The following is a 17,875-nucleotide window of genomic DNA, read 5'->3' as shown; positions in this document are numbered from 1 at the left end:
TGGAAGCTAAGAGGGTAGGGTTTCACAAAGAAGAACCTCTTTAATTTCTTCAGAACTCTGTAGAACTTGTCCTTTTTCCTTGGAAAGTCTCTGGTTAAGGCAGGAACTCAATAAATAACTGATCAGTCTCTACTCCACCTACTAAAGCAAGAGTTTAATAAATTTTAAGTGCAATATTAAATACAATATTTTTCCAAAGCAATGGATGGTATTTTGTCAACTTATATTTTTATTGATTTTCAGAGAGTATATAAAAATCTTCATATATTTTTAACAATGAATCCTATACAACCTAAATTTCATTATCATTGCAAACAATATTCTTCTATCATAAGTGCCTGCACAATTGACTGGTATGAGAAATGGAATGAAGAAGCTCTCCTTCTTGTAACCAGAACTTTCTTAAGAGAAAATGTGGATTTTGAGAAAAGAGAGGTAAGTAAGACTTCTTTTTTTAAAAATCTAATGCACTTGAATAGTGGTGGGAAAATATGAGCAAAATATAACGTCCAACCAAAATGCATCTGGACTGTGCATTTAACTATGGTGCTATGACGCTCTGGGAGGGGAAGGGTGTTTGTCCCTCACGGCGGTGGCATGGTGGCCTCCATCTTTTAGAGCCTAATGGACAGCCAGGTATGAGACTGCATTGATGAGGCACATGGTGCCTCGTGGAATGGGGGGGGGGGGGGTGTGGAATCGGCCCTGCTCCCCGCCCTGACAAGGCCCCAGGCTGCCACTCACAAACGCCTCCTCCAGCTCCTGAATGACCATGATCCCAGAGGCACACAAACCAATCTCAGAACCCAGGGGCTTTTGGCAATAATCACTCTAGGCTTATTACTAAAATATCAGAAATCCCAAATCGCATGGTCGCGATAGTGGCCGTGCGACATCATATGCTCTTCATAATCAGCAATAGAAAACAAATTATCTAATGATGTCTTTTTGGCAAGTCTGAATGTTGGGGTAAATTCCAAATAATAATGTTGAGTCTTCTGTCATAATATTGAATGTGATCGATGTAGAGAGAGAGAGAATAAAGTGGAAATATGCCACACAGGTGGACGGAGGGGAGAGGGAGGGGGGATATACTGGGGTTCTTGGTGGTGAAAATGTGCACTGGTGAAGGGACGGGTGTTTGATCATTGTATGACTGACCGAGACTTAAACTGAAAAGCTTTGTGACTACTCTCACGGTGATTCAATAAATAAAACTTAGGGGAAAAAAAAGATACTGATAAACACACACACACAAATATCTAATGCAAATGGGGTCAAAGAAATAGTTCAGCGGATAAGGCATTTGCCTTGCATAGAGCCAACCTGGATTTGATCCCAGCCAGGTGTGACACCACACCACCCCACTCCCCAAAAAATCTAATGATAATGAATTTCCAGATAATTTAGCAGGATTAAATAACACAATGTCTAAATATCAAAAAGTGCTAGGTATTTAAATGCACACTTAATTGAAGAGAACAGCGCAGAATTTCCTGCCCCCGTGCCTGGCTGTCCTCGCCGGGGCCCCTTGGAGGGGGGAGGGTTGAGTTTCCCTCCCTGCCCTGAGCAGAGCCCCGGCAGCCGAAGACTTCCAGAACCAGCCACAACCATGCTGAGACCACTCTCCACACACATGAAGGTACCGGCAGAGGAACAAAGGCATGCGGGTCCCAGGGCTGAGATCTCCAAGCCTGCTTGGATCGGGGCTGAGCATCCTCCACACAGATCCTCCATCTTCCAGTAGGCAGGGGTCACACCCACCAACTGCCCCTTCCCCCCCCCTTCCCTCCCCCACCAACGAGGCTGAGAAGTGTGTGGCCATGAATCTTATTATCTCATTCTTACTTTGGACAACTTGGCAGGCTAACAAATGCAACCTGCCCACACGGCAGAGTCTGGCAAACTCCCCGTGGTTACCCAATATGCCAAATACCAGTAACAATGATGGGTCTCATTCTCCTAACCCAGAAAGAGCCTTGAATATGGCACTTTTTAAACTCTCAGGTCTAGGGCGAAAGGAGACGTTACTGGTGCCTGCTTGAGGCAATTGATGAACAACAAGATGATCGTGAAATTGATAACTCTAGGCAAAATTATGAAATAGATCATTTGTTTATCTTGATTTGATTAATTTCCCTTTTTTGCTGGTTAATTTACCCATTTTTAATGCTTGCTAGATTCCTTACTGCTTTAGTCTCTTTACTATTTTGCACCTAAAAGGGAAAAGCAGATTTCCATAAAGGAAAATGACTTCCATTTTTTATACTAGTCTATGGTAAGAAGACTGCAACCTTCTGTAAGTAGCACTGTCCTTCTGTTTTTCATCAATTTGCTCAAGCGGGTCCAGTAATGTGTCCACTGTGAGACTTGTTGTTACTGTGTTTGGCATATTGAATACATCATGGGGAGCTTGCCAGGCTTTGCCATACAGGCGAGATACTCTGAGTAGCTTGCCAAACTCTCCGAGAGGGGCAGAGGAATCAAACCTGGGATGACCCGGTCGGCCACATTCAAAACAAATGTCTTACCTGCTGTGATAGAACCTTCTAATTTTCCTTATAAATTTCTCTATCTTGGCTACAACCAAAAAAAGTACAAGGAAATGCTATAATCTAGCACAAAAATAGCTCATAATTAAAACCACACCTAAGTGATTCATCCATCTGAAGATCTTACAGGGTGTAGACAAATATAAAAATTTATTAAGGCATGAAACAGTGTAGGACAAAGAAAAGGGCTTGTATCTTTGTCTAAGTACTCCAGAATGCAAAGGGCAAGAAGGATGATGGCAGGAAGCAGATGTAACTGAGTCCAAAGCAACCATATAATTCACTAGTTTGCTGGATTGAAGATGGGTAACCATGGTAACCTAACCATGTTAGTTCAAAGTTAAGCAAAGTCAAAACTGGTAGGAGGGTTCTGGAAGGTTCAGGAATCCAGGTTTGATCTCCATAACCTGGTCATAGTCACAGTGTGGTGCCATCATGGTCCCCTAAGCACTTCCAGGAACAACCCTCAAGCCCTGAGCTGGAAGTAGTCCCTGAGAACCACAGGATATGACCAGAAAAAAATAAGAAAAGAAATAAAAACAAAGAAAGTTAAACAAAGGGACATTCATTTTTCTTTTGTTTTGTTCACTAGATATAAATATATCCACACCTCAAAAGCAATAAACTATTCTTTGGCTGGAGCAATAGCACAGCGGGTAGAGCATTTGCTTTGCATGCGGCCAACCCGAGTTTGATTCCCAACATCTCATATGGTTCCCCGAGGACCACCAGGAGGAATTCCTGAGTGCAGAGCCAGGAGTAACCCCTGAGCATCACCGGGTGTGATGCAAAAAGCAAGAAAATAAAAAAATAAACTATTTTAAGTCCTCTACATGATTTTAATGTTGTTGTTCTATATATTTTTGGATTGTTTTCTCTTAATCCTTAAAAATGACTTTTCAGAAATTACAAGAAAAACTTGTATCAACATGCATCCAAATCTACAAAAGTGTAAATGAATTGAGCACAAAATACTTTAAAGAAACTGGAAGGCATTATCATATCTCTCCCAGTACCTACTTAAAATTCATGGAAACTTTTGCACACATGCTGAAATCACGAAGGCAGGAATTGCAAACACAGAGGTAAGAGAGAGATCAAACAAAAACGTAAAATAATTGCATTCTTACTTTTATTGGTAAAAGAAAAGTAGATGCTCTTTAGTAAGCCCAAGTTTGCCTTTTCAGTGAGAGCAAAAAGGCAAAAACTGTAGAAGACATTTAAAGAGTCAAGCTGGAGTGCTCCCTCCACAGTGAGTAGACTCCATCAAGGCAAGGCTGGCTGAGGCAGCTAGCAAATCAGCAATGAGCTCTTGTTGTAAATCTAAACAGTTTAGTATACACATGGACAATGACACAAGCAACCAAAGGGGCCTCTCCTCAATTCCCATGAAACAGCACAGAGCCAAAAGATACAACACTGTCTTCCTGTGGTGGAAAAATCCAAATCTTGCTATGGCCTGGCAATTATAGCACCTTTGGCTATACCTGGGAAGAATATGGGATCAGAACACAGCAGATATCGAGAAACAGTATCAGAACAGTCTCCTTGGAAGATGCAGGGAGGAAGAAATGACCCTGTAGCATCTGCTAAACCCTGTCCCAGATGGATCCCATGGTATTTTGCTAAGACCTAGATGAGCCACATTTATTTACTTTTTTATGGATTTGATATTTTCATTGGGAAGAAACAAAATAAGCAAGCAAGATAAAAATGGTAGCAATAGGCCTCTGCTTAGGAGAAAAATATGAATGAATGTGGTTGGGGCAGAGTTAAACCTTGCCTCCAGGATCTATGTGGAGATGTGGAAAAGTTTCTAGCATGGGTGGTAAGTAAGCCCTTCCTTTCACTTGCCACATAACTAGCAAATAAAGAGTAGGACATTCTAATAAAAAAAAAAAAACCTCAGTCATTCTGAATTATTCTCACTGCGGCATGAGCCAAATTTATTCTGGATATCTTAGGCATTTGGATGAAAATGACCATGGCCATGACTGTCTCTTGAAGGATAAACTCCAGATAGTTTCCCAATCTGGAGTTGAGCCAGTTAAAACTATTAAGGCAGAGGCTGGAACAATAGCACAGAGGGTAGGGAGTTTGTCTTGCACTGGGCCGAACCGAAATTGATTCCCAGATTCCCAGCAACCCATGTGGTCCCCCAAGCACCACCAGGAGCAATTCCTTAGTGCATGAGCCAGGAGTGTGCATGAACCAGGAGTAATCCCTGTGCATCACCGGGTGTGACCCAAAAAGAAGAAAAAAACTACTAAGGCAGATTAAGTAAGAGTCATTGGCAATCACATATTCTCCAAAGGCTAGCAGGGAAACCAGGGCAATGAAATTTTTTATTGTCACTCACGGAAGAGTTTAAAGTAGTTTCTGTGTGGCAAACAAGTATATGCCTGACCTAGGAAGCGACCTCAACCACAGCAGTTGGAAAATAAAGGGTTAAAGTCTCATTTTACTCAGCTTTGTTAAGGTCCCACGGAACATTCTTCATTGGTAACATTTAAAGTTGTTGAATATCTTTGAAAGCAATGACGCTAAATGGAATCATCTGAGTATTCATATAACTAATCTTATTCAGTTTTGTGCAAATTGTTTATTCACACAAGTCACCAGATCCTATTGATTACGCTTCCCTTATCCTGTCTAAAAAAAAACTTCACAAAGCCATAGATCCTACAGAATTTTCTCCTGCTTTCTTCTAAAATTGTTATACTTTTATCTTTTACATTCATTTCTATGACTCATTTTGAGTAAATTTTTGTCTTAGGCTTCTATGTTTTTAAAACAATTGCTCCAGTACAAGTTATTGAAATAATTATTTTGTTTTTGTTCCTTTGTCAGAAATCAGTTAGATATATGCTCGTGTGTGTATGAATTTTTAAGTCATTTCTATAGATTGACTATGTCTATTTTCCTGCTAGTATCATATAGTCCTTATTATTGTACTAAAAGACTCTTTCAATCAAGTATGTATTTTATAACAGTATATTAGACTGTTTTATTCTTCTCTTTCCAAGTGAATTTTATTAGCTTAGCTCATTTGTTGTCCCATATAAATTTGATATTATTTCTACATCTATACTTACAATATGTTTTACATCTTACTATGATTTTTAAGAATTTTGCTAAACATATTAATTTATGAGTGTTGACATCTCTATGTGAATTGCTATCCAATTTATTATTACAGAATATCTAGCACAGCGGTAGGGCGTTTGCCTTGCACGCAGCCAACATGGCCGACCCGAGTTCGATTCCTCCGCCCCTCTCGGAGAGCCCGGCAAGCTACCGAGAGTATCTCACCTGCTTGGTAGAGCCTGGCAAGCTCCCCACGACGTATTCGATATGCCAAACACAGTAACAACAAAGTCTCCAATGGAGACGTTACTGGGCCCGCTCGAGCAAATCGATGATCAACGGGAGGGCCTTTACTTTACTTTTTACTTTACTATCTTTTTAATTTTTTCTTTCATCAGTAGCTTTGAGTAAACAAGTCCCATACATGCTATCCAACCTTCATTTTATTGAGTGATTACAATTGGTAGCATAGTTTTTATTTTAGTAACTATAGTTTTTATTTTAGTGCACATAGTCATTTTTAGCATTCAGAAATTCTATTAATATTTGTATACTATGGCTGCTGAATTTTACTTGTTAGAGGAAGTTTATTTTCAAATCCCTTGGGACTTTCTATATAAACTATAACATCATCTGCAAAGAGGGACAGTTTCATTTTGTCCTCTGTATCCAATATGTCTTTTATTTTAATATCATACCTTGTTACAGATTTCCAATGCTGTTTCTAGTAAGAGTATCAATAATGTACTTTTTAAAAAAGATTTTATTAGTGAGACACCATGAGGTACACTTGTAGACTTACAAATTTTTTTACTTGGGTTTCAATTATACAATGATCAAATACCCATCCCTCCACCAGTGCCCATTTCCCACCACCACGGATCCCAGTATCCCTCCCACCCCCCATCCCCCCCATCCCACCCTACTTCTGTGGCAGGGCATTTCCTTTTGTTCTCTCTCTCCTATTGGGTGTTGTGGTTTGCAAAAGAGGCATTGAGCGGCAATCATGTTTGGTCTATAATCTACTTTCAGCATGCTTCTCGCATCCTGGGAGGATCCTCCCTACACCCTTTATTTGGTGCTCCCTTCTATATCTGAGCTCCCTTTTCCCCTAGCATGTGTGGCTGGCCTCCAAGCCATGGAGCGAACCTCCTGGTACTAATCTTGGCCACACTTAGGTGTTAGTCTCCTATTTTGTTCCTTTATGTTCCCCAGATGAATGCAATCTTTCTCTGTCTATCCCTCTCTTTCTGAGTCATTTCGCTTAACATGATACTTTCAGCCCTTTTGGAAAACAGTATGGACGATTCTCAAAAATTAAAAATTGAGCTCCCGTTTGACCAAGCAATAATGTACTTTTTTGTCTTATTCCTCATCTTAGGGAGAAACCATTCTATCTTTCATCATTAAGTATACTAGTCTCTGCAGATTTCGAGTAGAAATTATCTAATTGAGGAACTGACTCACTACTTCTGTGTTTTTAAAAGAGTCTTATTTATTGTGTGGTTGATTTTTTTTGTTTGTTTATGGACCACACCAGGTAGGGTATTGCTGTGGGAGGGTGGTGGGGGAGAATCACTCCAAGTGTTCAGGGGACCATGTGGTCCCAGGGATTGAAACAGAATCTTACACATGTACACTAGCCCTTTGAGTTGTCTCCTCAGCCCCTGTAATAACTTTATCATAAATTCTATCAAAAAATTTATTCTAAATTAACATAATTATGCAGCTCTTTTTTCTTCTTTCTTTACCATTATTAAGGCAGAGTACACTGATTTGCTTTCAAATACTAAGCCCATTTTGTATCTCTGGTTTAAACCCCATGTAACCATTAAGTATAATTCTTTTGAGTATTAATGAATTGTTTTTGTTGATATTATATTTTTTTTCCTGCTTAAATACTTCTTCTTCCATCCAGGAATAATCTTCATAAGGGTTTGGCCAAGATTCTGGAAGCAGCCAGTCTGGTTACAGATATGCAAAATGAAGTTGGGAACCTTGGTCCACAACTAGAAAGAATAAAAAACGTATGTGTGACTGGAACTCTCTTTTAAAGATTTTACAGTTTAATATAGAACAGTGTTTGAAGACAAAAATAAAACTATTTGACGAGTATGGGTAAAAAAATTCAGCATTGCTATGCAGCTCTGTAACATCTTTTAGTCTCAACTTTCTTATGTGTAAAATGTGAGAAATAGTGACAGTGTAACAGTGTAACTACAAGGCTCCAGGATGTTCCACTGCCATAATGGTTTCTCCTGTACCCCTTTCTCATGAAAAAAAAAATGTCTGCATGGTTCCAAGAAATAAGTTTTTATACGAAACGAAACAGCGAATCACATTTTTAGAAAGGGTAGTTGGTGGATGGATACCAGAGTAATTTTAATTCCCTCATGGGCTGATCCCCTGATGTACATGTGCAATGTTAACTGCAAACAAAGATTTCTTTCAGGGTGGGGGCAGGGGCCTATGGCTTGGGCCACACACGATAGTGTTAGGGAACCATGCCCAACCTTGTTCTCTGGAGTTTCTCCTGATGGTTCCTGGGGGACTTTGTTGTGACAAGGAACAAATCAGGATTAACCTCAGGCAAGGCAAGTAAGTGCTTTAACCTCTGTACTCTCTCTTTAACCAGCAAATTCAGATTTCTTATTAAAGTTTCCACCCTCTTTTCTCTTTAGGACTATGAATGAAAAACATGCTCAGCATTTTCAACTGTCAAATTTTTTTATTTCTAATGCTGAATTTGGTTCTAAATTTCTCTGAGCCAGCATTATCCCCTTCCTTCCATTTCTATGGAATTGGAAGTTGAGGCATTGAGTTAAAACTGACTGTATAATAGGCAGTTCTAGAGAACAAAGAGTAGAAAAAGGTCTGAATGGAAGTCAGTTGAAAATCCAGTCAAGATTCCTAGAACTATGGGTCTGGAACTTCAGATACAGGTTCTCAGGTACTCAGCTCTCTACAGTCTGTATCAAGCTCCACATCTCCATCTTGTCTGGCTTTAGACAGGGTCAGTAAGACTTCTCAACACTAAGTGTCACCACCAAAAAACTGAAAACTCTAGTTCAGAAAGTCAGAATCAGATATTATTAGATAAATTCAGATTTTGTTCCACTCTACCAGCAAAAAGTAAGATTTTCAAAAATTTGAGAGGACTAGAATTTGGGCTTCACACAAAAAATACTCTCCTGAAACACATTTTTTCTCTCTACCTTCACACCTAACCTGCCGAATAATTAGTGACAAACTGGTTTATTTCTGATCAAGTTCACTAGTAATTCAGCATAATTACAGCCAGAATAGAGATCATAAATAAATTTTCTATTCTGGTTAATTTTAATTACCCACATTATTTTGCTGAAAGAAGTTCTGGAGATACGATTAAGCATGAAGTTGCTGTCTTCTTCTCAACAAATATATTAATATTCCTACCTGCCATGTAAAGGATTACCCAAGATTCAGACCAATGATGATTCCGGTGATATTCAAATCAGTGTAGTGAGCAGAAAGTGGTCTTGGGTCTCTTCCATCTTAATAATCTGGTTTGTAGAATTCTTCATTATCCCCCCTTTATGGACTGAAAGTAATAACTGCTTTCCAGGATTTTTCTTTTAACCCTGAGTAGAGGACAGATGATAATAATAGATACTGATGTTTCACTCTTCAAAAGTCCTGGCTTTTACACCATAAAGGAAAATTTCAAGCTTCTTCTTGTCCCAGGCTGCCTTTAAGTTCCCTGTGTTAGCAAGGCACTAATGGTGACATCTGCTATCAGTGAAACTTCTCTAGTCACACCAGTCTATCTCAGTAAACTTGAAATTCCCTACGAACAAGAGTTGAGATCCCATATTTTACCTTTTTAATTTTCTACCCTCTATTAGAGGCGGACTAAAGCAATAGCACAGCAGGTAGGGCGTTTGTCTTGCAGGAGGCCTGGTGGGCCAACCAGAGTTCAATTCCTCCACCTTCGATTCCTCCGCCCCTCCCCCTCCATCCCTCCCGAGGGATCACTGGGGACAGTAGGTGCGTGCTGAAAATAAAATGATGGCTGCTTAGTGCCTATGTTGCAAACCATAACACCCAAAAGGAGAGAGAGGATAAGAGGGAATGTGTCTGCCACAGAGGCAGGGGGTAGGGAAGGGTGGGGGTGGCCGGAAGGACACTGGAAACATTGGTGGTGGAGAATGGGTACTGGTGGAGGGATGGGTACTTGAACATTGTTTGATTGAAATGTAATCACGTAAATTTGTAAGTCTGTTACTGTATCTCACAATGATTCAATTAAAATTTAAATTTTTTTAAAAATACTGTATAGAGAGATAGAATCTTGATGAAAATAAGTATGTGAGCCATTATGAAAGCTAATATTAAAAACTTCTAAGAAGTTTTTAATGTGCTTGTTATTTTTTCCATGATTTAAGAGACTAATAGTTTAAAACACACAATTATTTTAAAAAGTAGTAGAATTGCTATTTGTGCTTGTAAATACACATTTTGTATTCTTCAAAATTTCAGAACCAATTGTTATTTTTTAAAGAGAAGAAAATCAACAAAACAATTCCATTTACAATTGCATTAAAATTAATTAAGAACCTAGGAATCAACTTCACAAAATAGTACTTTGAAAATCGTTTATAAATTAAAAGAATACAAGAAACAAATAAATAGAAAGACATACCATGGGGAAAAAAACAGGATTCCTTTTTCTCCTTAAACAACGATATTTCTATTCATTATCTCTTATTTAAAACACACATCTATATTCTTTATGATCAAATTTTTGAATCCCTAAACGTATGTTTAAATCCCTTCATAAAGGTCACAATGAACACAATGATTTCAAACAGGCAGGCAGGAAGAGAAGATAACGTTATCTTCCTATCTTACTTTCTATGATTCCCAGTCTCTCATCAGCCCGTTCTATTTTTGCTTCCCTTAGATGTACAGTTTTGAACTCAGTGCAGCTTTTGAAACTCAAAAGTCTCTAATGACCGCTGACCAATGAATTTTTTAGTTTTTTTTAAAAACTTCCATCTTATTAAAGACAGAGCCTAGATGCTGCAATACATAAAAAGTTATGAGGGAAAATATGAAAAAATAAATGCTCCACACCTTCTGATTCACAAACAAACCCAAAATCGCAGTAAAAAATTACAGTAAAACTTAAAATGCACATGAATAAAACAACCCACCAATCTCTTCCAAAGCATGGGAGGTTGCACTGTAGCACTGTCCTCCCGTTGTTCATCAATTTGCTCAAGCGGGTCCAGTTAATGCCTCCATTGTGAGACTCGTTGTTAATGTGTCTGGCATATCAAATACGTCATGAGTATCTTGCCAGGCTTTGCCGTGCGGGCGAGATTCTCTCGGTAGCTTGCCGGGCTCTCCGAGAGGGTTGGAAGAATCAAACTCAGGTCGGCCAGGTCGGCCACATGCAAAGTAAACGCCCTATCTGCTATGCTATGCTTTCTTATGGAAGACATGTGGTTCCATCCCTGGTAAGCCATGGTTTTACAAAGGCCTGGAACATGTCATGGGGTAGGTAGGAAAACTCAGCACATATTTCTAGCTATATGACATCTAGGTCTCTCAAACTGCTAGTTACTCTCCAGACCCCCATTTCTCTCGTCTCTAATGCCAATTCAGTCTTTACTCTTTCTTAACTAGTTAAACCAGATCATCTGGACATGGTGGTTTCTACTTCAGACTTAACCTGACTTAACCTTACAGAGTTATGAAGAGGTGGGAAATGTTTTCAATTTCAAATTTTCCCTTTCCCAGCCTGCTTTTCCACCAGCCCCGTAAGTAAGAGGCACAACAATTGTCAAACACTGATGCAACAATTCACAGATATCCAGGAAATTCCACAACTATTCCCTACTAAGAAAAGCATACAAAAGATTGCTCCAAGTCGACAGGGAAAGTAGTCCACACAAAGGGGAAAGGCACTCTTGGGATGCATTCCAAGGCAACTTTCCTTCCTGCATACAAAGAAGTGTTCACAAACATGTGGTTAGTCAACTTACCATAGAAATTTCTCTGATCTGTCCAGAGTGACATGGGAGGCTGCAGAGAGTAAACTGGGAAAGAGAGGGAGATAATCCACTGGGAAGGGCAGTAATAGACAAAGATCCCTATCAGCTGAGGAATCTGCTTGGCACTTTGCCCACAAGATCAGCTCTCCATGTCAAGACTCCACTTCTAGTTAACTCTCAAAATTGTAATTTTGAAGGGTCAGTTTCACTGCCATTCAAGGGGCAAGACACACCCTGACAAGTAAAGAAAAAAGCTTTGAAACACGGCAGATTTGTGTCCCCACAACCCCCAAAAAGATCTTGTTCTATGGTCAAAAGAAGTTTTTATAGGGAAAAGGAACAGGATTCACTCTTTTACGAAGGGTGCATCAGATACTGATGGGCACCAGGATGATCAATAAATTCCCCCTTCAAGGCAACTTCTAATGTAACTGCAAAGATTTTAATTAGATTTTCAGCCTCTTACTCTTTAGGACTATGCAAGCGTAGGAGGCATTCTCAACATTTCCAACAATCCCTGCCCAGACAAGTTTTCTGGTTTCTAATTTTTAATTCAATGCTTAACTTCTTTGGACCAGCTTCAATAACAATAGTCTTGATAGAATCTCATGATTATATTTCAATAATTAAATGATGACAGTTGCATAATCACTGTAGACACTTACATAAAAAATGCTTAAGTTATTCATTAAATTCACTTAAAATGTGCTATAGTGACTGGTGGTCTGCAAAGTGTTCAAAAAATAATTACTTATCAATACTATTTATACTACTTATAAACATTGTATGAAGTGATATTTATTGTTGTCATATTTATTAGGCTACTAAATGTATTAGCTGATTTTGATAGATCTTCTAATGATGAAAGGGTCTATTTGAATTTCTCTTTAAACAATGTTACTGTGTCTTTCATAATTCATCCTAAGAATAAGTGTTTCATTCATTAGGAAAAAGAAACACTAAAGAAAAAGCTGGAGAAAGAATCACATACCGTCGAGAAAGTTCAGATGCTTGTTAAACAGAATGAAGAAATTATGGCAGAAGAAATGAAAATTGTGGAAGAGTATTCTCAGGTAAAATTAAGATGCAACCAATAAAAATCTTTGGGTATTTGAAAAATTATTCCCTTTCCCCCAGATTTAAAGGTTGGGCTGATTTCTCTTAAATAGAAAGTGCCCCCATTTTTTCCCATTTTTATACGAATAAATGTTATTGAGAACCTACTATAACTAGACACTATTACTGAAAATTTAAAAAAAAAATACAAAGACACATTATCCCTGTCCTTGACACCTACAATCCCAGGAAGAGGCAGGTAAGTTCATTGTGGGTACAATAAACTGGCATTCTCCTAGACCATGTCAAAAGTGTGTGTGGCCTCTAAGAGGAATAACTGCAGGGAACAATGCGATTCTAGGAATTACCTTGTTCAGTATATGTTATTTTTCTCATTAACTGAATAATCATCTCTTAAATTGGCCATGCATACTCTCCAGTCAATTCTCAGTCTGGATTGCAGTCAATCCCAGCAGAAATGAGTGTGGTTTAGTAAATTAAATGCTTGGTTCTGGTATAATTAGTAATCACATCTCAGCACAAAAGGAAGTGCAAAGTGGCATTTCAACTAAATACCAAGTGGAAAGATTCCAATCAAGTAAACCCATATAATATAGATATGTGTGTGTATATATATATAAAACATATATAATGTTATATATTATATATTATGTAAACATATTATATAACAAATGTGTGTATAATAGAGTGTGTATATATAATTTATATTTCTATACATATATATATATAATCCACTTTTAAGCATGATAATGATCCAGAGACTCACAAATGAATTTCAGAACCAGCTTGCTGCAGAGATGGCTCCAGACCCCAATTATTTAAATTTTTAGAATCCCATCTCATACTATTTTTTTTCTTTTTTGTTGAATCACAATGAGATAGACACTTACAGACATCTTATACTATTCATAACAAGCAGTACAAAATAAATTATCTAGCATCTTCCTGTGGGACAGGCTTGAGTGGTGGTGGGAAACTTCAAAATAATGGTGATGGGAAGATGTAATGATGGTGGGATTGGTGTTGATTTTTTAAAAATAAAAAAATAAAATCCTAAATTCTCAACATGTATGTGGTCATATAGTATAAATTATATATACAAAAAGTTTTCATTAACTGATTTCCCAAAGCATTAGCCAGAGCAAAGTTTAGTACAACAAATAATGATGAATGTGAATATATATCTCAAACAGTCCTTTTTGTAATTTTACTATTTACTTGGGCTGGAGCGATAGCACAGCAGGTAGGGAGTTTGCCATTCACGCGGCGACCCGGGTTCAATTCCTCCACCCCTCTCGGAGAGTCCGGCAAGCTACCGAGAGTATCTCACCCGCATGGCAAAGCCTGGCAAGCTCCCCGTGACATATTCAATATGTCAAACACAGTAATGGAGACACAATGGAGACATTACTGGGCTCGCTTGAGCAAATCGATGAACAACAAGAGGACAGTGCTACAGTGCTACTATTTACTTGAATTTTCTGTGTCAAAGTGAAGTTGGTGGGCCCACAGATGGCTTATGTGAGGCAGAAAGGAGAGAGAAGGCACTTTCTCCCAATCCACCTCTGCCACCCCACAAGGGCTGGGAAGGCTGATAGTCTGGGGATGAGTTCCTGCGCAGCATGAGCCAGAGACCCTCCTGTTCCACCAGGCGGCCATCTACTTGGTCTTCCCAGCTCAGGAATTAATCCCCACCACCCAATTTCTCAGGAAGCCACAGACTCGGGCTGAAGCAAAGAATTACTCTTTACAGGAAAATAAAGCCAGTATTAGGCCTTATCCAGGCTTCCAGGTCTTTGTCCTATCTCAAAAAAATAAATTTCAGAGTAGAGAAACAGTGAAGCAGAACAGATTTTATTTGGAGGTTTAGAGGAAGAGGAAGGGGGGGAGAGAAAAGTGAGAGTAATGTGCACAAGAGAGAACACAGGTTTCTCCAAAGGCAGAGAGAGCCCCAGCACACATCTCAAGAAGGGAGATGCAGTTGACACATGTGCCTGGGTACCACATGTGCTCGGCCACATGGGCACAAGCAGCATATGGGCTCGGGCAGCATATGGGCTTTGTTCAAGCCAGCTTTTATAGGGTTTCTCCAATCAGCCCCATGTGGAGCTTCTAGCTAGGTAAAAGTCCGTTGCTAGGGTGGTTGCCAAGGGAAGTAGAGTTGGGATAAAGTAAAAAGTAAAGGCCCTCCCATTGATCATCGATTTGCTCGAGCGGGCCCAGTAACGTCTCCATTGGAGACTTTGTTGTTACTGTGTTTGGCATATTGAATACGTCACGGGGAGCTTGCCAGGCTCTGCCGTGCGGGCGAGATACTCTCGGTAGCTTGCCGGGCTCTCCGAGAGGGGCGGAGGAATCGAACTCGGGTCGGCCATGTTGGCTGCGTGCAAGGCAAACGCCCTACCGCTGTGCTATCGCTCCAGCCCAGAGTTGGGATGGTCTTTGAATACCATCTTGACCTTTTCTTGACCTTTGTTTCCTCTGGAATTTGTCTCAGAGATTAAGTCCCACCTTCTCTGATCTGGGATATGTCTAGGTAAAGGTCTTAGTTGGTTTTAGTTGCTGTAGCCACAAGGTGTGTCCTGACAGCCTTAGGGCTAGGTGGTTTTACTAAGGAATTCCATTGCTAAAGGGAAGAGAGGAGGGGGTCCCCTAATCTACATGCTTGCATTAAAAGGTTGAACCCAGATCTCCTGTATGTAAAGCATACTATGTGCTGTGTAATCCCATCAACGGCCAAGACCCAGAGACTATAAAACCCAGCTCCCGGAAGAGAACAGCACAGAGTCTCCTGCCCCCGCTCCTGGCTGTCCTCGCCGGAGCCCCTTGGAGGGGAGCGGGTTGAGTTTCCCTCCCCACCCCGACCAGGGCTCCGGCAGCCGAAGACCTCCAGAACCAGCCACCACCATGCTGAAACCACTCTCCACATGCATGAAGGTACCGGCAGAGGAACAAAGGCATGCGGGTCCCAGGGCTGAGATCTCCAAGACTGCTTGGATCGGGGTTGAGCATCCTCCACCTAGATCCTCCATCTTCCAATAGGCAGGGATCACACCCACCAACTGCCCCTTCCACCCCCCACCCCTCCAACCCCCCCCCCCCACCACCACGAGGCTGAGATCTCCCAGAAGTGTGCGGCCGCAAATCTTATTATCTCATTCTTACTTTGGACAAAATGGGGCAGGCTACCGAATGTAAGTATACCCAATATGCCAAATACCAGTAACAATGATGGGTCTCATTCTCCTAACCCTGAAAGAGCCTTGAACATGGCACTTTTTAAAATCTCAGGGCTAGGGCAAAGGAGACGTTACTGGTGCCTGCTCGAAGCAATCGACGAACAACAGGATGGTTGTGATCGTGATCGTGATCATGCTACAACTACATACTGCATGCAACATTACTGAGATACATTCTTATCTGATAACTTTAAAATCTGTGACTGGTTTCTTGGTAGTCGAATTATTTTGTTTTCATCTTATTATGTGACTGATGGTTCATGCCAGAATAAGACTTGTCCTTTTTCCTCACTGCTCATGTGTATTCCCCTTTTAACATTATTTTCAATCCAAAGTTTCTCTGGGAGATGCTGAACTACCTTTCCATGTGTTAGGAGCTAACTTAGTATAAATGATAGGTTAAACCCCTTTACTTGTTGACAGGCAAACTACAGGGCTTTGCAATGTGTTGAGCCTCTAGGAAATGGGGACACAGACTCTGGCTACACTTCAGTTTGCAATAATTTTCTTATGCTTCTAGATGTCATGATTTTCACTGGAAGGAGCATAACCTCCATGAGTCTGATCACATGAAAGTGGCCCTGCTCATAAATGTATTAAACAAATACAGCTTAATTTCAGTTTTTCAATTTTTAGGCCAAAGGAAAATGGATATGTAGGCATTAATAAGGCTTATTTTTGCCATGCCACAAAGAATCATTTGACTTCACGGGCAAATTCAGTTTTTGTAGGATCCAAAAGTTAATACAATTTTTGGTCACAAATTTTTTTTTAATAATACAAAATGGGGGCCTGGAGAGATAGTACAGTGAGGAAGGTACTTGTCTTCCATGCAGTTGATCAGGATTTGCTCTGCAGCACCCCATATTGTGCCCGTGGCCCTATCAGGAGTAATCCCTGAGCACAGAGTAATAAGTAATCCCCTGGCAATCCTGGGTGTAGTGCCAAAATTCCCCCCCCCAATAAATACAAAATGACTAGTTCATAATTAAAACTAAAAGTAATATTTCCCTATTCCCCCGCAATAAATGTGAGTCATAAGATGGGTCAGTGACAAAGTGCCAACTTTCAAATTCAATCCCTGACTCCAATCACATACACCAGGTGTGGCCTTGGCAACTCAACTGTCTGTTATCTCCAGGATCACAATCAGTTTCTGTGTTGTAGGACTTCTGAACCCATACTTTATAGTCACATCACTAAGTTGGAACATTGAACAGCAGAATTTTCTAGAATTCATTCCTTTTTGAGATACTTGAAATAATTTATAGGGAAAAGAATGTGAGCAATATAAATATAATCCCCACTTCCACTTCCTAAAACCAGGTCCCCAAAATATTCACAACTATTCCAGCACCACCTGCCGTGATAGGAAACCTAATGAAGTGTGACTCAAAATACCCAAAGAAAACGATCTTGACTGAATTTAAAATCTCTTATTTTTGCTAGTCTGAAAAAAGGTGCACAACCTACAAAAATATTGGCAAAGATCCCAAGGGGAGGGTGGGGTTGTGCACTTGAGGACTTGAAAAGTCAAGCTTCATTAACTTTATAGTAATTCCACCTTTGATTCTACCACTCAGCATAAGAATATTATTAAGGGTTAAGACACTTGCCTAAAAAGCAGCCAACCCTGAATCAATCCCTGCCACTGTATATCATGCCCTAAGTCCAACTATGACTGATTTCTGAGCATAGAGCCCTGAGCACATCTAGGTGTAACCCCAAAACAAAAATAAAGGCACTGTTAGGGAGATAACTCAAAGGACTGGGTAGTATACTTTGCATATGGAAGCCCCAGGTTTGATCCCAGGACCACATGGTCCCCTGAGCACTGCCAGAAACAGCCCAGAGTATGAAACTGGGAGTAGCCTCTTTGCAA

At 40.0% G+C, this 17,875-nt stretch overlaps 1 protein-coding gene across 1 annotated transcript in view; it reads left to right on the top strand.

The window, feature by feature from the left end:
• The window catches only part of DNAH14 (dynein axonemal heavy chain 14), a 342,385-nt gene that overhangs the window by 208,620 nt on the left and 115,890 nt on the right, over positions 1-17,875 (top strand). Inside the window, 4 exon segments of the mRNA XM_056107024.1 lie at positions 244-435; positions 3,456-3,637; positions 7,558-7,666; positions 12,625-12,750. Coding sequence (XP_055962999.1) covers positions 244-435; positions 3,456-3,637; positions 7,558-7,666; positions 12,625-12,750 — 609 coding nt within the window.

Source organism: Sorex fumeus, unplaced genomic scaffold, assembly GCF_029834395.1.
Source record: "Sorex fumeus unplaced genomic scaffold, SorFum_2.1 ptg000007l, whole genome shotgun sequence".
NCBI lineage: Eukaryota > Metazoa > Chordata > Mammalia > Eulipotyphla > Soricidae > Sorex > Sorex fumeus.
Note: the sequence above shows the minus strand (reverse complement) of the source record. Positions and strands in the feature narration are given on the sequence as shown.